The 24,355-nt window shown below is 47.7% G+C and overlaps 1 protein-coding gene across 3 annotated transcripts in view; it reads right to left on the bottom strand.

Annotated features, from left to right (window-relative positions):
• Positions 1-22,281, bottom strand: part of rev3l (REV3 like, DNA directed polymerase zeta catalytic subunit) — a 47,156-nt gene extending 24,875 nt beyond the window's left edge. For 2 of the 3 annotated variants that reach the window (XM_064990817.1, XM_064990819.1), the window contains exons 1-2: positions 21,374-22,281; positions 225-414 (exon numbers count right to left, since the gene is read on the bottom strand). In XM_064990817.1, coding sequence (XP_064846889.1) covers positions 225-414; positions 21,374-21,512 — 329 coding nt within the window. In that variant the 5' untranslated portion in view covers positions 21,513-22,281. Of the gene's footprint in view, positions 1-224; positions 415-20,842; positions 20,931-21,373 lie in introns of those variants that run through there. The other variant, XM_064990820.1, reaches the window with a different exon arrangement.
• Positions 22,282-24,355: the final 2,074 nt, after the last annotated feature.

The raw sequence follows: 24,355 nt of genomic DNA, 5'->3' as shown, positions 1-24,355 counted from the left end.
TGAGCCTTCAGACTCTGCCCCGTTCTCAATGTGTCTTTTCTTGATTCCTCGTGCCTTCTCTCCTCGCCTCCTACTCAAAACCCATAGGAGGAGAATGCCCTAGGGGAGGAACCTTGGGTCATCTCCTCAAATGAGGTTTGATGAAGGAGGTGAGGAAACAGGTGGGAGATGGGAGGAAAATCAAATTGAGAAAGAGCCTCCGCCGTGTACTTAGTGAGACTTACATGCCGGAGACCAGTGCCACCTTGAAGACGTGCTGTGTGTTAGAGGAGGGGTTTCCCATGGACACGTTGAGGGCCCTGTCGATGCTGAAGGCTACCTGACGCAGGTAGCTCTCCGCCTGCTGCCCATAGCCATCGTACGGCACATAGAGGTAGGGGAAGATGCCATGGAGGTGGAGACAGGTCTTCTGACCTGAGAGAGAGAGAGAGCAAGAGAGCGAGAGAGAGTGAGAGAGAAGAGAGAGAGTCAATTCTGGTTGAGATAGTGGTAGGCTAGTCCTTCATTCGGCATGTAGAATCATCGGGAAGTGAACAAACAACGTTCTGTGGTCAGAGGCGATAGGATGTCCATTCGCGTTGGTCCGCCGTGTCCTTCAGACAGACGGTGTGTGTTCATGTGGCAGAGCTGCTGTGTCAAACTCCCCCCCCAAAAAAAAGTTGGTTACCTCAACCCATAGGAACAACTGTGAAACTGGCACAGAGTCAAAAACACAAAGCCACTCGGCATTATACAGCGATATAAAACTAAAGATTCGAGTAGTAGTCCGACTCATAGTGAATTTACCAAAAAGCAAAAGCGTGCCGACTTTAAACAACATATTTACAGACGGTGACGCAGTCTGCCAGAGACATGACTGATTTTACTAAGATACTATTAATACTATACATGCACACAATGGAGACAGATTGGCCTCTCTACTGAGGGGAGAAAGAGAGGAGGGGGGGTCCAGTTAAATAGCTAGTACACAGTTTCCAACCGCGGGTGGAGATGCCGCCATCCAGCCCTGCTCAGACAGACTGATGAAATACAACAAAAAGGTCTGTAAAAGGAGCCTTGAATCACGAGTGCACGCCACCACGATGTCAAGCCCGTCATTACTAACCAACGGGGGACTGTCTCCATGAGGGGAGGGAGACTGACTGATGGGGGGGGGGGGGGGGGGCCTGACATGGTATGAGGTCCTCAGGAACTCGTGTAGTGTGTGTAAAAAATATATATATAAAAAAAATCTCGACCTCGCTGGCTGACTGATAGTCCTGTTCAGGTTTGGGCTAGTCCAGGCCTAATGTCAGATACGTAATGCGATACCATCCTACTCTGAATAGGGACCATGTGGCTGTGGGACGGGGACTAGAGACCATGCAGACCAGATGAGACGGAAGGACTGGCAGCAGGAGGAGGCAGTACAGAGCTTCACCACCCCAGCACCTACAGAGCCTCTCCTCTCCCACACGTCAGCCCCATCTGCACCCGCACAGAGAACGCCACACGGCCCCTTAATATCACGTTTTGTAGGGGAATTGAGGGGCGGGGGAGGGGTTGTTGTGGGTCATGGAGTTCAATTGTTCAACCTGAACCCGTGGCATGGAGTACATCTGCAGAGAAAACAGCCTGCGCAAAAACGGCATCCTGCATATCTCTGCAACCATGCAGAGGGTGACTCAGGAAGTGGTCAAAACATACAGAGAAACAGATAGGGTTTGTCATCGCGAGGCGGGTGAGGGCAAACAAGATCGCGCTAACCAAAAAAAGGCAGCTCTCCAGGGAAACCCCTCACAGACGACAGTGGCAAACAACGCAGCGTGTGAATTGCTTTCAGTTTCAACACACCGGCATCAACCAGGCGACCAGACCAGACCGACGGATAACCCTTCACGTCTACATAGAACGGCCTAATCTGACATCCAATCCTTTCACCACCGCAGAAACAGACAGTCAAGGCAGGAAAAGTGCACTAGACAGAGTGCGTCTTCTCTTAGGGTAGACAGACAGACAAACAGACAGGTAGACTGGCATGGAGCCAGTCGGGGGCGGAGAGGGCAGACAAAAGGAGCTGTGAGGTAGGCTAGGTACAGTTGGGAACGCGCGTGTGTGTGTATGTGCCTTGCTAGTGAACACGGTCGTAACACACAGACACACACAGCCAACGCCATTGGTGAAGCTGCTACTGCAGTTGCTAGGTAACGGAAGCCGGCAAGCAGCACAAGCCCCTGACAGACAGCGGGGAAATATAAACAAGTGATTCTTTCCACCCAGCTGGCCGGTAAGGAGCGAGAGGAAATAAGAAAGATAGAGGAAAGGAGAGAGCGAGAGAGAGAGAGACACACAGAGAGAGAGAGAAATAAAGTGAGAGGGAGAGATAAAAAGAGAGGCAGATAGACTCTCTCTTTCTAAAAGAGACTGAGAAAGAGATTGAGATAGAAAGTGAGAGTCTCTTTCTAAAGAGACCGAGTGAGAGAGACAGAGACTGAGATTCTCTCTCGGTCTCTTAGAGAGACTGAGTGAGTAAGAAAGAGAGTAAGACTAAGGAGAGAGAGGAAATGAAAGCGGGAGTTGTGTCTGACTGAGGTCTAGGCTCTAGGGCTGTTCTCTCTCTCTCTCTCTCTGTCTCTGAGTAGAGAGTAGTCCCCCCCCCACAGGAGCGGGGCTCCCTGATTTGTTAATGGGAGGGAGGACCAGACCAAGACAAGGGACTGTGGGGCTACTGCAGACAGGGCCCTATCATAGAGTTAGATAGAGGACGCAACATTGTAGCCGTCCCATTACGGCATCTGCTAGAGCATGGTCAGCACAATTGAGGACGTCTCAATTTTGAAGTAGTCCATTTTATTCCTCTTCTACGAGTTGGGAAACAAACTGAAAGAGTTCACACTGCCACCAGGAGGAATGCATTGTTTGAACAGCAATAAAGCCCAAATTTGTGAATTACTGCCACCCGCAGTTCTGGAATGTTTGCTCACAAGTATAAATAGGATTTCCCACCCAGTTAACTACTTCAGAATGGTGAAAGTCCTCAAATGGCGCTGTCCATGCTAAAGCAGGGCACTAGAGTCCTCTACAGAAACCATCTACAGGAAGGAACACGGAGGCAGCGATGATGATGATTCTCTCTCCATCTCCTCTCCTCCTCCAAGTCTGCAGCAGGCAGCGGGTCTGAATGACTCAGCACTACAGCAGCAGCTCCGGCCTGTCAGTACTGTAGAGTTACAGTTGGAGTGCTGCCTGCTAGCTGCTACTGTACACTGCTGCTGTCTGTGAACAGACAGACAGGAGAGACAGGACAGACGTCTATAGGAGTCCCTCTCACTGCATGGAGCAGCAGCAGGACTTATAATAAATATGGAAATGAGCCCGTGTGTGCAGGGGGGGGGGGGGGTGTATGTGTGTGAGAGAGTTTGCATGCACGTGTGTGCGCAACTAGCCACTCAGATCGTCCATCTTGATGAATACCCATTCATGCTCTCGCTGGACTGGACCTGATTGATTGCAGGAAGCTCCGGGTCACACAGAACAAGAGAGTGTGGAGCTGTATAGAACCCTTCACTCTGTACAATTTGGGCCCTGAGGCGCAACCCACCGATGAATGTAGCTTCGGAGTGAGGGGGAATCTGGGAGAGAGTAAGGGATGCAGGGAGAGGGCAAGTCCCTCTTAGATGGGGGTCTGTAGGGGGGGGACGACATCCCCTCTGCTATTGCAGAGGGGATGTAATAAAGAATAAAGAACATGGACAAAACTTGGTTAGGGATTGGGACTGTGGATTATGGACAAAATACCAACTAGGTTTTACAGTAACAAGAGAACAAGGCCAAGATGTTCTAATGGAGTTGAGAGAACAGAATTGAGCACCGTGGAGGAGAGGCTCGTTAACACAGCCTGAGCCCATGTCGAGGACATAATATCTGCCCGGTCATGTACCGAGTCCCCCTAACACTGTAGGGAGGATAGCGGGGGAGACTAAAGGTTTATGGAAACCCAACACCGGTATCTCAACATCTGGCGAGAGCCTCCTGCATCGTCCGTCTCAATGCCAGGGCACGAGGGTGCAGGGAGCGACGGAAGGAGGGGGGGGGGTAGAGAACAAGAGAAATGTAAGAGGGGGCGAGAGAAAGAAAAGAGCGAAACGGAGAGTAAGAGAGAGAGGACAATCAGAGGGAAAGGCCGAGCAAGTTTGTCTGAGGAAGAGACGCACCTGGCGTCATCAAATCTAACCCCCGACCCATTATGCTGCTTCACAAGAGTCACAGTTTCCCTCTATCCCTGCCAGAGCACCTGCAACAACAACAAACAAAAAAAAAGAGAGAACCTCACAGCCCAACCCACCAGCGGCCTGACTGACCAGACATCTTCCCATAGCCCTGTATGGTATGGAGAGAAGAAGGGACGGATGGCAGGAACAAACTAATGGGTGCCGCATGAAGATACTGTCGATCAATAAAGCTTCTGCTTGCTTAGCAAAGATCTGCACCATCATTTATCTTCCCGTCCTTCTAATGAGTTTTAAATGCGGGCGGGTGCGTCATAACTCCTCGCACAGACACACGGCCGTTCTAAAACGCATCACAGTAAACGCCGGGGGGGAGGGGGGGGGGGTCTCGTTTTACATTAGACTTCAGGGTAATAGAAACGGGACTATGTGGCGTGCCTGTCTCCGGTCTGCATCGGGCACATGGAGCCACCCATGGGAGAGGGAGGGTGTCCGCGTGTCGAATCTCACGCGACGGTTCAGTTCCGCGGGTTCACTACAGAAGCGATCCTGCACCACGACACAAGAGAGAGAGAGAGAGAGAGAGAGGGGAAAAATACTTGTTCGAGGAGGAGGGAGAGAACAGAGACTGCAGTGAAGGGAAGAGGAGAGAGAAAAGAGACAAATGACTACTTTAAATCACATCGCTCTAGTCTGAGGGATTTACTCAAGTCGCCCGCTGGTGGCGGGGGGGTAGAAATGTATGCCGCTGCTTTATAGACTATACTGAACATAAATATATAAAAACGCAGCATGTAACATGTTCAAAGATTTTACTGGTTTTCAGGAAATCAGTCAAATGAAATAAATGCAATAGGCCCTAAAAAATAATAATAATAATAATAAATAAAATCGATGGATTTCACATGACTGGGACTACAGATATGCATCCATTGGTCACAGATACCTTAAAAAAAAGAAAGGGGGTAGGGGTGTGGATCAGACCACCATTTCCCTCAAGCAGCACATTGCATAGAGATGATCAGGCTGTTGATTGTGGCCTGTGGAATGTTGTCCCACTCTTCAATGGCTGTGAGCATTTGCTGGATATTGGCAGGAACTAGAACACGCAGTCAAATGCGTCGATCCAGAGCATCCCAAACATGCTCAATGGGTGACATGTCTGGTGAGTATGCAGGCCATTGATGGACTGGGACATTTTCAGCTTCCAGGAATTGTGTACAGATCCTTGTGACATGGGGACGTGCATTATCATGCCGAAACATGAGGTGATGGCGGGGGATGAATGGCACGACAATGGCCTTCTGGATCTCATCACAGTTTCTCTGTGGATTCAAATTGCCATCGATAAAATTCAAAATTGTGTTTGTTGTCTAACTTATGCCGGCCCATACCATAACACCACCGCCACCATGGGGCACTCTGTTCACATCAGCAAACTTCTAGCCCACACGACTCCATACAGGTGGTATGCAGTTGGGAGGCCGGTTGGAGGTACTGCCAAATTCTCTAAAACGATGTTGGTAGAGAAATTCAATTCTCTGGCAACACCTTAGGTGGACATTCCTTCAGTCAGCATGCCAAGTGCACCCTCCCTCAAAACTAGAGACATCTGTGGCATTGTGTTGTGTGACAAAAACGCACATTTTCCAGTGGCCTTTTAATGTCCCCAGCACAAGGTGCACCCATGTAATTATCATGCTATAATAAGCTTCTTGATATGCCACACCTGTCAGGTGGATGGATTATCTTGGCAAAGGAGAAATGCTCACTAACAGGGATGTAAATAAATTTGTGCACAACATTTGAGGGAAATACGCTTTGGGTGCGTATGGAACATTTCTGGGATCTTCCATATCAGCTCATGAAACATGGGACCAACACTTTCCATGTTGTGTTTGTATAACTGGCCAGCATGGTGTACAGGTCTTCTAGCAGACACTACGTAATGCTAGTCCTGGGTGAGACTATTGAAATGCTGCCAGGACAGCAATTTATGAAGTGGTGTTTGGTGGCATGCAGGAGGAGTAAACAGTGTGTTTGCCATGCTGTGGAGAGACTCTGATCACACTGTGCCTGTGTGTGTGTGTGTGTGTGGTAGAGACACTCTGGGAGGAGGAGGAGAGAGGCAGACATCGAGGCGGGGTGCTTCTATTTTCGGCCTTGCCTGGCTGCAAGGAGCAAGTCTGCTGATGAGCAGAGCAGAGGTGGAGAGGACGCAGACAGGGGCTGCTGAGCAAGGAGATGAGCATGTTGATCTATTTACAGCTCTACCTAGCCCTGTGCTCCATTCATACACCACTGTATAGCCTGTACTGTACGTGTGACTGTGTATGCGTGTGTTAGGATGCTGCTCATTAACTACCCTCTGTTTGGATACCCGCCCACTGCCACCCCCTCCTCCCTTACACCATCCTCCTCAAACCCCCTCCATCACACACACGAACACTGCAATTTAGGTACAGCGATAATGCACACCGGGTCCCTTCAATCATCCATCCTTCAAAGTGCCTATGCAAATGGTTTTGTTTTAGAGAATAAACAAAGGCGTGAGGTTAGGCGCGTTTCTTTATGGGCACCTCACCCGCTTTCACTCAGAATAGTACACTGCCGCAGCTTCCTGCTCTGCACTCTTCCCTGTTCTTTGCTTTCCAGTTGGCCACGTCTCCGGATCTGAGTCCGACACGACCGACACAAAAACCTCTCCGGTCCTGCCTGAGATTCCACAGTGGTAAAACCAGGAACGGCTGTTCACTCACTGACCACCCTGTTCTGTAAGGCCTCGTCCTCCATTCGTTGAACACTGAACAGCTCCTATACAGTGGTTTAACCAGGCGTATTCACCACGGACTGCATCCAGATCGGATTCCGAACACAGGCCAGTGTCTTCAGCTGTGTCCTCAGGCCTCCAATAGGAAGGGAAGCCCTGAAATGCTTCCCTTCCACTCTCAGTGTGTCACAGGTTCCATTGTGTCATCGCTAGGAGCCAGAAGCCTCCCTGGCTGAGGTGACTTCATGCTGGGAGAGAGACTGTGGTGGTCCCTGAGCCAAACCTGGAGCAGACAGCAGAATCCTCCCTGTGACTGCGCTGTGTTTTCCCTCTCCACAGCCAAGGCCCGTCCTGGCAGACCGCCTGACTCCTGAGCACAGAGTGGAGCAAACAAGTCACTGGACGTCGATTCCCAGCTCTCAGCGAGGGATTTTCTACAGCATTCCCAGTCGTTCCTTCCCATGTCCTGTACCCAGTCCAGTTCTGAGGCAGACAAAGGCCCAAAAGTCTCTATGAAAATCTCTGCAAGGGGATTCATAGATCGTTCCCAGACAGCACCTTATCTACAGTCCTGACTGAGGCATGAAACACCTCGAACTCTTTGTGAAGCTCCAGGCGGGAACAAGCGGTCTCCTGCTGGGTTCAGTAAAGACATCCCTGGCACTTCAGCGTGTTGAGGAACAAACAGACCAGACGGCCCTGCCAACCAGTGCCAGGCAGGAGTCTTAACAGATGGCCAACTACCTAGCCTCACGGGGGAACCTGCGCAACACACACACACCCACCCTCGGAAAAACAGCAGAATACAATATCACGTTTTATTTGGTCTCTGACTGAGGAGTGTGTCACAACAGCACATTCTTCTCCACACCTCATGGGTATAGGCCTATGTTGTGAGAATCCATCCTAGTGGAAGATGTAGATGGCTGGGCAGTGAGCAGAGGCCCCCTTCCGCTACCATTCATCTCCGGTGTGGGATACGAGTGGCGATAACAGGCCCCAGTTCATTCATCCAGCGACAGTGTGGTCTCCTGGTACAGCGGATTAACAGCACAGGCCTCCATGCCCTCTGGTGTGTCAAAGCAGGGGCACGCACACACATACACACACACGTACATAAGTGTTTGCGCTGCAGTCATTTAGCTGTGGCGCGGCACCGCGGCAAAAATCATTGCCACTAAGGCCCCAAAAAAATACGGCGCATCAAATAATATTTTGAAGATCCGAGAACAGTGAAGTCCACATGGACTTTTCCTCTTTAAACAAAGAATAGAAAAAAACAAATGACCCCAATAGTAGAATAGTATATCTATTTACCTAGACAACTTGTTGTTGTGTGTGTTATGTGAGAGAAATGGGCTTTTCCTCTCGAGGTGTATTCCAGTTGCGAACGAGGCTCAATGCAATGACGGGAGAAACAGACGTTTTAAAATGGCCTTTGCTAAAAAGAGGGAGATCCTACTTTATTCCTGAGTGCATAGGAGAGAGCGGGGCAAATGTAACACATGTCTATTGTAGGGTAACTTGGGGTAAAAACGCCACCCTACCTCAAATATATTTTTGAGGGCGTAACTTCAATTGTGATGAGACATGAGTTTTTGTTTTTTGAGCAAGAGCGGCAACCAGGGAAAGTGTTTGGGGGAGAATGGTGACATGATGTGGTATCTGGGAGAAGTACAGACAGGGGGTGTTTTACCCGGGTGGCAGAATAACCCACGCTCATGCAATTTTTTGGAACATAAAATTCATCAATATGATGCTAACTAGTTAAAAGATCACATTCGGGAGCTCCCAAGTGGCGCAGTGGTCCAAGGCACTGCATCGCAGCACTAGCTATGCGCCTAGAGATTCTGGGTTTGAGTCCGGGCTATGTCGCAGCCGGCCGCGACCGGGAGACCCACAATTGGGTCCGGTTTAGGGGAGGGTTTGACCGGCAGGGATGTCCTTGTCCCATCGTGCACTAGCGACTCTTGTGGCGGGCTGGGCGCCACAGCACCAATACGTTTCCTCCGACACATTGATGTGGCTGGCTTCCGGGTTAAGTGAGCATTTTGTCAAGAAGCAGTGTGGCTTGGTTGGGTTGTGTTTCTCGACCTTTGCCTCTCCTGAGTCCGTACGAGAGTTGCAGCGATGAGACAAGACTGCAACTACCAATTGGGAAGAAAAAAGGGTAAAAAAAAATATTTAAAAAAGATCACATTCGGGATCTGACTAATGATTAGCCCAATAGGGTAAATGCAGATGGGCAACTCGGTCCTTCAATTATATTTATTTATAGCCACTTTGCTGCATCAGTTGGGCCACAAGTGATAATGCTAATTGCTTATGGTATACCTGATAATATGAATGGGCTATATGTTGGGCTGGGAATTGCCAGGGACTTCACAATACGATATTATCACGATACTTTGCTACTGATATCATATGTTTTGAGATTCTCCCGATTCTATATAATATTGTGATTCGATACTGTGATTTTATTGCGATTCGATGTTCCAACCCTATTGCTCATCACATGTCTGCTGCAGAGGGACGAGAGAGAGCCATGAGAACATCACATTTTGATCGGTCATGGAAACAAAAGTGCTGAAAACAAATTAACCTAATTTTTAAAGAGAAGATTGAGAACAAGATATGAATGAAAAATACTGGCGTTTTGGTGCAGGTACAGCCAACTAACGCAAAAATAATATTGCAATATTGTCAAAATGATACATCGTCAAAAATGATATCCCGATATGTAACTATCCACCCCCCCTCAAAATCACTAGCTATATGCATGGTCCAATACTTTAAAATGATTTTAGCAAACAATTTTAACAATATGTTATTGGGCTCATTTCATTTTGGAGTGAAAAGTCAGCAGAAGGGAGCTTGTCATTCCTTCTCCATAAAAATGCTGTGACCTTCTCCCCCACTGATACACATATTTCCAGAGGAAACACACAAACACACCACAACAACAACCCTGGGGGAACAGGAATATACAGCCAAGCAGTCAGAGACGTCCCACAGCGGGAAGGAAATACTATGACTGGGGAAAAAGCAGGATAGTAGGTCCATCAGCTGGACCACTAAGACCACCGTCGCCGTAGCAACATGCCTGTACGGACGCTTCTTCATCCAAGGCGAGTCAGCGCTGCACAGCTGCCCAATGTCAGACGTGGTGAGAGAGACAAATCGAGGACCTTTCAATGAGCATCACCTGCACCCCGGCACACCTGTCTCAACCAGTCGCATTAATCAGGTGGGCTAGAAGGATGTGTGTGTGTGTGTGTGTATCTGCCAGACCTGTGCGATTAGTGCGACGGCAGCCTGTCGATCGATGTCCTGCCAGCTCTGGCTGTGCTCACACAAACATGTTCAATCAATCAAAGTCTGCACGTCCAACCACCTCAAGAAGCGACGGCAGCAAGTGAGCCATAAGACACAAACACTGAGGAGGTGAGGTGAGGAGGCCAAATGACTAACATTTCACAGGGAGTGTCTATATCAGCGGGATAGAATGACAGAGCGGTAGCGAGAGGAGGAAGAGAGACGGGGAGGGGCTACAGTCCGGTTCACTAGCACTGCAGTGGGTGACCATTGCAGTGACACGCGCAAGTCCACAGAACCCCAGTCCCGAGACCAACAGACTGAACCAGGTCGTGGTTTCTGTGGTTTGACCTTTGCTCCCTCGCCGCTCTGTGTGTTATTGTGGTCCAGTCCTCTTGCCTACTCCATGTTTATTTGTGGCCCACTAATACCAGTGGCCCTCTGAGCCCCCGCCCCCTCCCTGCCGCTAGCTACAGTAGAGGGGGAAGAGAATTACTAGCAGGCTGAAGAACTCTGCCACCAGGGCGGCTTCATTCCCACATAGTCCAGACACAATGCCACATCTGTCTGACCACAGACCCAAGCACTCTGCTTAACGATGAGGAGCGTCAGAGGAGGACAGACCAGAACAGCCTGAGGGCAGCAGGACAGAACCCACTGTAGATGTAATGACAACTGGAGGAGGGGAAGAGGAGGAGATGGAGTGGAGAGAGGGGGCTGTGAAGTGCAGTATGCCAACACTGATGTAGAGGCCACACATCCAAACGACCTGTCCAGTCAGATTAGAAAGCACCGACTTCTCTCTCTCCCTGCATCTTCACTAATGTTTGCCACCGTGTTGGAGCTCAGGTATGTGACCGTGGCTCAGGGTGATGAAGGAGGGGTGTCAGGGTGATGAAGGAGGGGTGTCAGGGTGAGAGGCCGATGAATTTGACAGGGTCAGGGAGGGTAGAGGCCAGGGAGGGCAGCTCCAGTCCCACACGCATCACTGACCAGCCCCCCTCCCCTAAACAGGACCACAATGTGACATGACACCTGTCTCTGACACTGGAAGAGAGGGAGTAGTCGTGGAAAAGGGAAGGTGGGGGGGAGATTAGGAAGAGAGAGAGAAATTGGATCTGCAGGAACTGATTGAACAGTAGGTAGAGGAGAACAAAGGAACAGAAGAGGGAGCGAGGGGAGAGGGAGAGCACGGGGAGAGAAAGAGCGAGAGAAAGAACAAGACAAAGGAGAGGGGAAGAGCGCGAGAGAAAGAACGAATGCGAGAGCAAGCGAGAGAGGAAGGGAGAGTGAAAAAGTGCGAGAAGAGCGCCACAGACTGTGACCAGCGGGCAGGGTATCCTCCGTGTCTGCGGCTCTCAGTCTGACAGCAGTGTGTAGACTAGCCTGACAACACACACACACACACACACACACACACACACACACACACGGCAGGGAATGAACAGCGTCAGGCATTGACTTCTCTCCCTGCATCTTCAGGTATGTGACTGTGGCTCAGGGTGAACTTGACAGGGTCAGGGAGAGTAGAGCACAGGGAGGGCAGCTGCAGTCTCACATGCATATCTGACCTAGTCACATTCTGACTGGGTCCCCCCCCCCTAAACAGGACACAGGAACACAATGTGACATGACACCTGCAGGGACAGGTCACCTCTGACACTGGAAGAGAGGGAGTAGCTGTGGGAAAAGGAACAAAAGAAGTGGGGGAAATTAGGGAAGAGAGAGAGAAATTGGATCTGTAGGAAAAGATTGCACAGTGGGTAGAGGAGAACAGAGAGAGAAAGGCCGGCGTAGGCAGACCTAGCTCTCAAGAGAAGACATTTTGTGGGCAGAGTGCACACAGCCTGGAGGTGGAAATTGAGCTGCACTTCCTAACCTCCTGCCAAATGTATGACCATATTAGAGACACATATTTCCCTCAGAGTACACAGATCCACAAAGAATTCAAAAACAAATCCCAATTTCAATAAACTTCCATATCTACTGATTGAAATACCACAGCGTGACATCACAGCAGCAAGATTTGTGACCTGTTGCCACAAGGGCAACCAGCGAAGAACAAACACCATTGTAAACACAACCTATATTTATGTTTATTTATCTTCCCTTTAGTACTTTAACTATTTGCACATAATATAACATTTGAAATGTCTTTGTCTCTTTTGGAACTTTTGTGAGTGTAATGTTTATTGTTCATTTTGATTTCCCTTTTGTTTATTATCTACTTCACTTGCTTTGGCAATGTTAACATATGTTTCCCATGCCAGTAAAGCCCTGAGAGAAGAGGAGAGAGAGAGAGAGAAGAGGAGGAGAGAGAGAGAGAAGACTGACCAGCGGGCAGGGTATCCTCTGTGTCAGCAGCTCCCAGTCTGACAGAAGTGTGTAGACTAGCCTTACGACACACACACACACACACACGTCAGGGAATGAACAGCATCACCGTGGACACACAATCATGCAGTATGTATGACCACACATGCTGCTGGTTGACCATTAGCCTGGGCGCTTCTGTACTAACAAGCAGTCCGAATATTCCAATCCAGGCAATTAAAAAGACACACATTTAGTGTTAGAGAATGTAAATATTAATTTAGTCAGAAACTGCCAAGCAGTCTGGACTGGAGAGTGACTGTGAAATTCTAAATATAATGACAAATGGATACCCTTGTTCTACCCTTGTTTGACGGCGGTCAACAGAACAAAGGAGACTGACATTGTCGGAATCTGAATTGAACTTTGCTATGAAATAATATAATATGCAAATGTCTTCCCTTGAGATATTAAAAATGCGAGAGATGGAATCAAATGAAGCTATTGTGTTTCCAGCCTAATGTGCTAGCTAGACCAAGTGTTGCACATGATCTACTGTAGGCTAGTACTGTGGCTTATATCAGAATGGCCGGAAGCCATCTCTATCAAAAAGAAAGAGAGAGGAGAGGAGAATGAGAGGAGAGGAAAAAGAGAGGAGAGGAAAAAGAGGGAAAAGAGGAGAGGAAAAAGAGAGGAGAGGAAAAAGAGAGGAGATGAAAAAGAGAGGAGAGGAGAAAAAGAGGAGAGGAAAAAGACAGCGAACGAGAGAGAGAGAGAAAAAAAGAGCGTGAGGAGAGAGAAAGAGGGGGAGAGAGACAGCGAGAGACAGGTAGATAAGAGAGAATTAAAGGAAGGGGAGGGAGAGAGAGAGAGCAAGGTACCACGACAACAGCCATCAACATCCAAATCGGAGTTGTCACCAACGTTGTTTTTACGCTCCAGTGTCTGCCGGTGTCCAAACGCCCTGATCAAGATAAAAACACAGCGAGACAACAGGACATTTTCCCTTAACAGGTCTGCGTGCCCATTTTCAGCACATCGAAATTTGATATTCACGGCATGTCTCTGTGCCACACATCACACAGCGTTGGGGAGGCGTGATTGGTGCATTAGACGAGCGAGACTCCCTTCCTCCCTCTCTCTCTCACACACACACACACACAAACCAAATTGCAGCCGATATAGTGCTGTGAGGGAAAATAAGGTAGCTAGGAGAACAAAGGGGATATGGGGAACAGGTTTAGACATTTCCCTTCAAGAAAAAAATCTGATGCCTTTTACAAAGAGGGCAGGCATGAATCTCTTCTAAAATGAAGACAGCAGCAACAGAAGACTACGTTCTGGTCGACCCAGAATCTCAGTGTTTCATGTAGCCCCCCCTTCACTGTGCTCCTCCAGCACTGACAGAACAGAAAGAAGCAAGCTCGGTTGCCTTTAAAAATAAAAAAAAACAAGCCCGGCTATTTTTAGAGCCAGCCAGAATTCCCCATCCCCCTTTAATAAGCCTGCTTTCATACACACTGTGTACAGTGGAACTGTGGAATTAAAAATTGATCTCAAGACATGCCGTTTGGTCTTCACAAGCAAATTGAGATGCGGGTCCTCACAAGAAGGGGAGCGTAGAATGGAGTGTTCAGAAAGCAGGGCTTTCCTGTCGGAGCTACAGCTTCAAAACAGACAGCTGTAGTCCTACTTCTCCGTCCCCAATGGCAGATACCTAAGACCTACTGATAAAGAATTTAATCCATGCGCGCGTGTGTGTGTGTGTGTGTGTGTGTGTGTGTGTGTGCGTGTGTTTTTATCAACATCCAGATTGAAGGCACAGCATAACAGGTTCAAAGCATTCCAGTTCAGGCTCTTTCTCTGCCAAATGATTCCATTCTTTTAAAATAAGATCTTATAAATCTGCCTGAAACACTACAGTTTTCCTACAACAGTGAGTGGCCTGGGGAACAGAGAGACAGCCTTGAATGGCCCGAGCAGGGCCCCTCTCCCTCAGTTCTCTAAAGTAGGGACAAAGAGCCGAGAGAAGAGAGGAAGGGTCGGAAACACTCATCAGTGGACCAAAGTGACCCAACTCCACGTGCCAACACTGGGTTCCCTGGACCAGAGTGGGACCACACAGGCAGTACCTGCTTTTTAGGGACTCCCCTCATTCAAAGAACACAAATCCACTTAATATCCCAACACAACCGTTGGCAGGGAGACAGCCCACAGTTACTGAGCACTCCACATCAAACGAGAAGAACACAGGCGTATTTCATAAAGTACCGGGAATTTAAAAAAGGGGGGGAGGGCGGGGGGACATTTCCTGGCCTGACACTAGCAACCAACGCAAGTAATCCAGCCCAGCTTCACTCAGGGACTAATCGCATTACCTCACTGCCAGGCAGCAGTAAAAAGCTGACCGAATACACATACGAGGCCTACTGATGAGAGCAACAACAGCCCACTGATATCCCCCCACACCCCTAGTGCTGCCTATAATGTGGTTAGGGCAGGCGTTTAAGGACAGAGTCCCATGTCTGCTATGGTCCCGGATGTGGTAGAGAGAGCTCGGTTGGTCTGTCGTCTGGCTGAGTGTCTGTCTGTCTGTCTGTCATGTCAACCTCCCCTCAGCCTGGAGGTATGTCTGTGGCTCAGTCAATCAGTGGGATTTGCAGCCAGCAGACGGATTTACCAGCAGCGAGCGGTAGACGCGGCTGGCCACCTCCACCTCTGTGTGTGTTATTAACACAGCGTGTCTCCTATTGATTAGACCCAGCAATAATCAAACAGCGCAGAAGAGAGCTGCTCACTCAGACAATTAACCATCCAGCAGTGGCCTGTCAGAAGGTGGGAGAGGAAAACACTCAGGCTGGGTGAACCGTCAAGACATGGCGCGGCACCTGCAGTAGTAAGGTGGAGCTCCTCAGACAGGTGCCAGTACCAGAGAGGAGAGGTGGCTGGTTTCAGCTTTCAAAATGGCACCCTATTCCCTGTATACAGGTTCCCGGGTCCAAAGTGGTGCACTATAAAAAAAGGGAATAGGCTGCCATTTGTATCGCAGCATCCAATGACCAAGGGGCAGGGAGATCCTGGACTCCCTCTGGTGGAGTGACCTTGGCATGGCCGGAGGCCTGAGGAAGAGGAGACCGCAACTAGAAAGCCCATCACCAATCAAGACCGACAGAACACATACACACACACACACACACACACGCCTGTCTGCAGCACCGTCTCAGATTCAGCCGAGCCCACCTTGAGGCGAGGCAACCCAGAGGCCAGGCTACAGTGGCTGTGTAGTCACATTCAATTCCCCTGTGCTAATGAATCCACCATCCATCACACAGATATGCGGCCCGCCAAAAAATATCAACGTGGCCACCCCACCAAGGTTCCATCTCACTCAGGCACTGCAGACATTTCCTTCTCCTTCTACCAGATCCACAAAATTCTGCCATTAATTCAGCTGAAACAAATCACCTGGCAAAGATGAGCGTAAATGTTCCCCTGTAAGTCATTAGTCAATTGACAAACTGAAATAAAGGCTTTGCTGTGAGGCTGTGATTGTCTTTTCTGTTCACTGAAACCTTTCTAAGGTGAAGTCCTAGGACTAGGTGGGTACACCACTACAGTATAAGGACCAGGGTGTCACCTAACTCCACCTGGGTGACAGAAAAGGATGGCAGGGACAATGACTAGTGCTGCAGCCCCACATTTCTGCCCTCGGCGGTGGCGACGCATTCAAAATGCCACCGTAGAACCGGAGGGAGCTATTAAAGCCATCAATCACCCAGGCGCTGCAGCAAGGGCATATGTGTACTGTAGAGAGAGAAAGAGAGACGAGAGAGCAATCGGAGAGAGCGAGGGAAAGAGAGCACTCAGGAAAAACCTCCCCTCATACAAGACAAAAGGCACACAGTTCAGCTACAGGCCAGACTAAAAAAGGTAGGCCTCGAACAGTTCAGCTACAGGCCAGACTAAAAAAGGTAGGCCTCGAACAGTTCAGCTACAGGCCAGACTAAACAAGGTAGGCCTAGAACAGTTAAGCTACAGGTTAAAGATTTAAGGTGTCTGCATGCTTCCCAGTTTAAACAGTTCAGAAGAGTTTGTGCATATATTATGACGAAGTTGTGGCCTTTTTGTTTGTTTTTGAACTTTGGTAAGTTTTTTTTTTTCCCCGGCTGTTCGGGCACAACATTTTTTCTTGAAGTCGGTCGCCGAAGTCTACGCCCCTTCGTCGGTGATTGGTCAACAGTAAGGATTCTTCAATAAAGTCTTTGTTGTCATTCAATGAGAGACGACTCGTTTTCATGCACATTTTTTCATTGAGAAACACTGCACCAAACCTCTTAGCTAGATGCAAAAATTGCGCGACTAAGATCTCCCCAGAAAAAAAACATCAAAATTAACGACAGACAATTTTGAGGAAGTGTGTTACTGGCGTCTCAAAAATGGACAAAAAGTACTGTTGCCGCTTTTTTCTCATTTACCAAGCGACGGTCTTCTGAGGGAGCATGCGAGCACTCACCCCGAACTGAAGCACGCTGGCGTCTTTAAGAGTAAGCACGTAGTCTACAGCTCAGCTATGGGGTAAAGGCTAAAAGGTATATCGCCTTGGCCACAGTACAGACTATTCCGTTCTGCTTTATGTGAGAGGCTATAGGGCTAACTCAGCTATGCGGTAAAGGCATTAGCTACAGTACAGCTATAGATTGAAAGTTCATTGTGATAGAAACCTACCACCCCCAGTAACCGTTCAGCCACAGGCTAGAAGCAGCAGGTGATCGTCATCATCACCCAGAGAAAGGGGTGGGGCCCATTCTTCAGCTTTAATGCACTGTAAATCCTCCATAGAGGCCACCTGTAGTATTAAAGAATTCAACGGACAAAAACAACCTCACTGATTTTCACCCGTTGCATGGAGGGGGGGGGTTCTAAGCTTTCAAAGTCCATCATGTGCCTGCGGAACTCTTTGAAACCAGATAGCACTCCTGGAATTCCTGGCTTGATGTGAGGCCCCTACGACAGAGACACGGCATGGCATGGAGCTGCTTCTTCACGGCCACAAAGACACGACGAGGTGCCATTACTGTCTCCCATTACTCATGAGAGGGGCACTGATTGGACCACCTTGACGTACTAGGGAGGGAAAGCCCAAAGAGATGGAATGCATGACAAACAAAAGAACGACAGGCTTTTGTTCATGGTTAATGAGACCTGGACAGGCTGAGAGGGGTGTGTGTGTGTGTGTGTGTGTGTGTGTCTTCACTGGAAACCCCCCAACGGAAGGGCTTTTAAAAAGACCCGGGGCCCCAGTGTCTTGTGACAATAACATCACAGCCTTAGGATTATCAGGGGCCAGAGTTCATGCTGCTCTCTGCATTCACAGCAAACTCCTCTCTCACAGAGCAAGGCATTCCTCCCTTGGCATCAAAACTAGTCGAAATTGGAATGAGCCTGGAAGGGAATGGATTCAACTGAGGGACTAGGCCCACAAAAGACAGCCAGCCATGTGGCTACAAAACATGAGAAATAAGTGGATAGCCGTATCCATGTTAAACTAGCCTAAAAAGAAACACAGGCCTAGGTTACATCTTGAGAATGCTAGAGTCCAAAAAAATAAAAAATAAAATAAAAAAAGGAGGTAGCAAATCAAAAGAAAAATGACCTTTTGACTAATGAGACGCCCAGTCTTTGAATCCCCCATTATCCTGTTAATGGTTCCAGGAGGAATTCCTTTAGACAGCATTAGAGTTCCCCTGGTGAGAGGTAAAGGGGGAGGAAGGAGGCAGGGGCCAGGAGGAGAGAGGGCTGGAGGGAGGCCCCGTGTTTTATCCCTCGCCGCTGTTCGCTGCTTGACCCCTCATTCAGGTCAATTGGTCATGCAAGTTTCCCCTCCCCTGCACACACACACACACACACACGCACGCACGCACACAGCCGAGCAAAACAAACACACACACGCAAAAAAAAAAAAAAAAAAAAAAAAAAAAACAGTTCCTGGCTGCCTCTCCCAGCCATCGAGGCAGTGAGAATGCCTGCTGGATCTAGTAAATCTAGCCTTGCTAGACATCAAGCAGGATCAATGCTGCCAGAGCTCAAAGACTGCAGCAAACTGCAACTCCCAGCTGTGTGAGAGAGACTCTGTATTTACCATGCATGGAAACTTCAATCAAGCCTGCCAGTGCTGTTGGAGCTGGCTGCTGCTGGCCTCTTACATATGCAATGAATTACTGATTACCACTGCATATTGTGCCCAAGCACTATCATTTGGCCTAAATGAGCAACGATTGAGCGCGCGGAAAAGCAACAGAAACCATGAAACGAACGACATCAGCGTCTCCAGCGTTCCGTCATGCACATGGGTCCCTGACGGACAGAGACAGGTAGCGAAGGCCTATAGAGGAGTGCATTACAGCATGTACTGTGCAACCAGACAGCAGCACACCACTAGAACACCGTGCTCTATTAGGGCCGGGACTGGGCCTCAGGGGCTGGCCAACGAAGAGCAAGCAGCCTAAGTGAAAACAGGAAGTGTGGTGTCGAGTGACAGAGGGCAGAATGGTGTGTCTCTCGTGTCTGCTCTGTGCACATGGCCCGTGTCAGGAGAGGACAGGGAGGGGTTAGAGAAACACCAGGTGCATGTCACACAGGGCCACGCATGTAAACACACACACACACACAGCCGAGCAAAACACACAACTTACTTTTTAGTCCAGCAACTCCCATAGAATGAGATCAGTGTTTAGGTTACATGACAGCTTTGAAAGCATTACAGATAAATGTAGACTAGCCTATTTATTGGCGTGTAGGGAGAAATAGAGACATGCCCAACGTGTTATATCTCAGCCCGACGCATGTATACAAGACTGATGTCTGTATTACCTTCGTGTGGGTGTCTGTGTGACCCATTTCCGGGCTATTCTTTTTAACACTAGAAAGCCTTGGATGCCGATTGTCTGAAAACCGTGGTATACGAGGCAATATACCACAGGTATGGATGCAAAATGATTGTTTACTGTTCTACTGATGGTGGTAACCTGCTTATAATAGAAAATGCATTTCAGAAGAACAGAATGGCACATTCTGAGTTGAAAAATATTACTACGCTTTGAGTGTTGCCGTAATGCTATAAGGAAAAATATATTTTAGGGGATTTCAAAAGTTCAGAATCTGCTCTCCTATAAAGACATAAAAAAGGTCACTTTTTGGCATTTCATTTCCTTGCCTCCTGTGTAAATTCCAAGCTAGACTATTATATGCACGTGAAATTTAATTAAACAATTCAGGTGAAGTTTTGATGGGCCATCATCAGCCAGTGAATGACAGATGGGGGGGGTGGGGTGTGATGACTTGTCCTCTTAAAACTGCTTATAACAAGTGTTCGTGATATTAAGATTCTAACAACGACCGTATGGTTATAGACTTACTTAGGAAAAGTCAAGGACGGGAGTCAAGACAACAACAAAAAAAATGGCAGAGCAATTAAAAAAGTAAATTAGTCAATATGACTCTGTAGGCTCTTCTAGTGTTAAAGATACACTTCAGCAAAGCTATTCAAAATGGAGAAATAAAGGAGTTGTGTTTCTAGTCAAAGCATTCCATATTGTGACGCAATTGCACATTGGAAATACTGAGCCAACACCGATTTAGGCTTGCCACAAGTAACACAGTGGAGCTGCAGGCGAGTTACTGTAAAAACAATGCACACTGCTAATCCCAAAACAGATGCCTTGTTGTGTTGTTGTTGAAAGCCCTGGCCTCACAATACCTTGAGGTAAAACAATGTGCCGAGCACATTCTCACAGAATACAGAGCTACGAAATGCGTGTAAAATGACGGAGGTCTGTGCTCGCCTCTCGGAGTGTGACCTCGTGTCGACTAATCGTCTGGAGGTTAGAAAGCATTAACATTATTCAACAGATTATGCCACACAACACAAAAAGAAGTGGCAAAGGAAGTGTACATTGGCATCGATGAACCCAACCCACATCCACTTGTTACACTACAGTGTTGTAATGAAACGGGTCAGTGAGGGGTGCAGGGACATTGTCTGGGTGTAGATATGATAAATGGGGACCAGTTTTTTTTTTTTTTGGGGGGGGGTTGCAAGCTGTTAGAGCTGCCTCTTTTCAATGCAGAGGACACCACATGAAAATGTGAGGGACGAACAGACATCATTTGATTGACACCCTGACCCACACATGAACATATTTCCTTGTGTGGTCCGATTCCAATACATAAGCCATACCAGAAGGCAAAGCGCGTCCGTCCTCCATATTTGGCTCGAAATTACAACCACTTTTCCGGTGAGTGCTGCAGGAAACCAGTTAAATCAGACAGACAGTCACACCTCCATTGTAGAAACTTTGTCATGCTGTGATTCCAACTTGCTGTGGCACCATTCCTCAGGTTGTTGGGCACAGAAAAGATACTTCGTTTATTTTATTGAACGTATTGTAAAGTGGGTTATGTGCCAAATGCTGATGGTGTAGGTGTGGTGAAGGTCTGTCTGTCTGTTTGTCCACAGCCCTGGAATGGAACACGAGACTGAAAACAAAGCAACTACGTGAAGCCTCGCTTGCATGCTGGAAACAGTGGCGAGTTGGTGTATGGTTTGTTACAATGTCTCACCTCACTAAACATCATTCAAAAGACCGCTTCTGTATTGTTGTACTTTGAATTGGGTTGCTTTTGTAAATGTGTTACATCCGTGCACCGCGTGGCGGTACTGTACCAAGCAGCAGAGGATGACCGTATATTAAAAACCAGATGAACATACCTGCTGGTGTTGCCCCGAAAACTCGAACCACTGGTACTTTCTTCACGTCACTTTCTCTGAATTCGTTATAACAGACGTCCAAGTCTTTGAGGGGACTTGCAAGGTAGTAGTCAGCGGTGACGATGCGGACAGCAAACATGACTGCTGTGCTGGATTCAATCAACTACGCTAGCTAAATTACGATCTGGGGCAACATCTAGGAACAGAATGAGAATAAATTGTCTTTGTAACAATGTAGCAACCGACGAAGGGAATCAGTTGTGTACACAAACGACCTAGCAATAAACCAACGTCTCGTTTGTTTGTTTATCGAGGCAGCCCGCGGACTTGCCCATATTCCACCTAGTTTTGCAGGCTAGAAACTATGAAGAGTAATCTGAGCTGCAGCTACTGGGGACCATACCGTAACTAATGGAGGTGCCCCGTGATTCAGTTACTATTGACATAGTCCACTCTTCTCTGAATGTACGGTGCTGAAACTAGCTGCCCACCCGTCCCTTCAAAAATAACACAATCCTGGGCTTCCACGAGACGTTTCATTGGTTCGAGCGGCCATAGCTAGTTAAACCAGCGAAACCAAAACCACTTTCTCTCCACTCGCCGAATCCGGGTGTTTCTACGGCATATCCATCCGGGGAAAATGGCAATTGTTGAGTTACTCTCCTGCGGAGACAGAATATTTTCCTGCACGTATTTGACTTGCAAACACAAACGCTTTGTGAAGAGAATCAAGTGTGGCTGTTCTTGCAGTGGTTCAATGTGTGCTTCCAATGTGGCACTGCGGACAAGGTTTCCTCTCCTCTGTAATATGATCACAACACTAACCCAAAAGCAACACCATTCCTCCCCCGGCAGACCCTCCCCTAGTCTCTGCCGCTACTGGTTAGCTGCTCGCTACTGACACTGCAGCAACACGGGTCAGAAGACTCCAGATCCAGTCCCAAATTGTGCTGTTAGAACCACCTAAATTTCACGATTGGCATTGGTCCGTTTACAAGCGCGCAAGTGGAAGTTAGGTTTTCAATTGGTTTACAAATATTTAGGCGGGACATGGGGTATGAAAGGCAAAACCGTATTCTGCATTTTTAAATCTTCCTATTTGGTTGGGAAATGTTGTGAATATTGAATGGCTGAGCTACAGTGGATGCGCATTGATACATCTAATGGAGCGGTTTATAGGCATTACCCTGAGAATGAGGAGATTGTGGCGCTGTAGCTTCCTGCTATCAACCAATCAGCATCTAGGATCCAAACAGGATCCAAACAACTCGTTTTATAATGAGGGAGTTGTATTAACCGGAGCCGCTGTGCACCAATATATGGCACGTGACGTGAGCGTGCAAAAGCGGCGAGGGAGGAACGCCCTTCTCAATTAGAACAGTAAATCTGCGCCCCTCGGTCATGTTGTTAACAAGTCAGCATGGCGCATCGTCCAGAAACATACTAGGTCTATTAAAAAAAAAAAATATATATATATATATATATAGGTTTGAATTTTCAAACTGTTTTTTACTGGGACGGCAGATAAAGCGTTTTTATTTTAAAAAACAAACATTCACTTTAGCATGTGATAACACAGACTCCTCATTACTCCACGTGGTTAATCAACCTCGGGCTACCTCACTTTGGTTTTAAGAGAATTTCGCCATGAGTTTTGAATGGCACTTGGCTCACGCACGGGAGGAAGCACCGTTCCAAAACCAATGCAATCACTTTTGACCCGAATCAAACTCCATCCACCGGGGTAACGCGGGCCAGAAAATCGAATCTCCTCAATGACTTAACGTCCTCGAATAATTCATTATACTACTCCACCGATCTAAACTATTTAAAACACGAAACACATAGAAATGACGCCTTCCAATGATGAACGTTTACAAAATGCTCTTGAAATGAACTGATTTCGATTGCAATGACTTTCGCAATAACATTTTTATAGAACAAAAATTCCACATACTACTACTATACATGCTCGAGACAAGTTCCCGAAGCATGTTTACATTCTGCGTAACCAAAAAGGGCAGTCGTAAAAGACACTGGCGAGACCCTTTCCTCTCGTGCATGATTGGATCACTTTAACGTCCACTATGCTGTGATTGGCTCTAACACACTTTCTAGTATGTCCTTATTTGAACGCTTCTCGAAGTTCCTCACTACACGACAGTACATCAATACAGTACAATTACCATATTTTGATAAATGTACCCCATTTTGGCCCTATAATTCCTACATCCATATGAATGCAATTTTGTTTCTAAATCCTGTTCCCCTTAGTTCTAAATAATGTTTATTTACCACAAGACAAGATAGACACACATAATAGAATGGACATAGTTCTAAATTCCACAAGATCTTTCAGTCAGTCCACACAATATTGTGGCACACAACAATATTTGCCACAACTGCATAAAAAATATAGTCTGTTTTATTATTATAGGCCTATTTTTTTGCACTTTCTTTCTACTGCCCTGTCATAGAATTTTAAAGCTTCACATTGGTCAATTTAATTCTGTCTAGATTTCCATAATAAACCAGGCTGTAGTTGTAGATGGGCAGAGCCCACTCTTTTCTCGTCCACTGAAAGGCCCATAAACCCCTCCGAACACTCGGCTCAGACTGGGGACACAGCCACACTCAATGGGTCCCTGATGACGAAGAATGTACCGTTAGCATTTCATCTGGATGGAGTGGGAGCGTCTGTCAATGGGAGTGTGCTCTGACCTTGAGTGAGATTTGGCCCTTTCTCTGGAAACCAATCAGCGCAGGTGAAAATGAGGTGAGTCTGTTTAATAGCAGTTTTCTGCTGAGAGCTGGGCATATGCATCACAATCCGGGATAGCCTACAGTTGATTAAACTATATATTTCTGGGTAAGTATTCACATACAGCAGTTAACACAGCTCTCTTGTGAAGGGAATTGTATCCTTGTTGATGGTTGGAGAATTTCCACTTCTAATCTGGAGGCACAGCCCCGTTTGCCCAG

Source organism: Oncorhynchus masou, chromosome 16, assembly GCF_036934945.1.
Source record: "Oncorhynchus masou masou isolate Uvic2021 chromosome 16, UVic_Omas_1.1, whole genome shotgun sequence".
NCBI lineage: Eukaryota > Metazoa > Chordata > Actinopteri > Salmoniformes > Salmonidae > Oncorhynchus > Oncorhynchus masou.
This window is presented reverse-complemented; position numbering and strand designations above follow the sequence as displayed.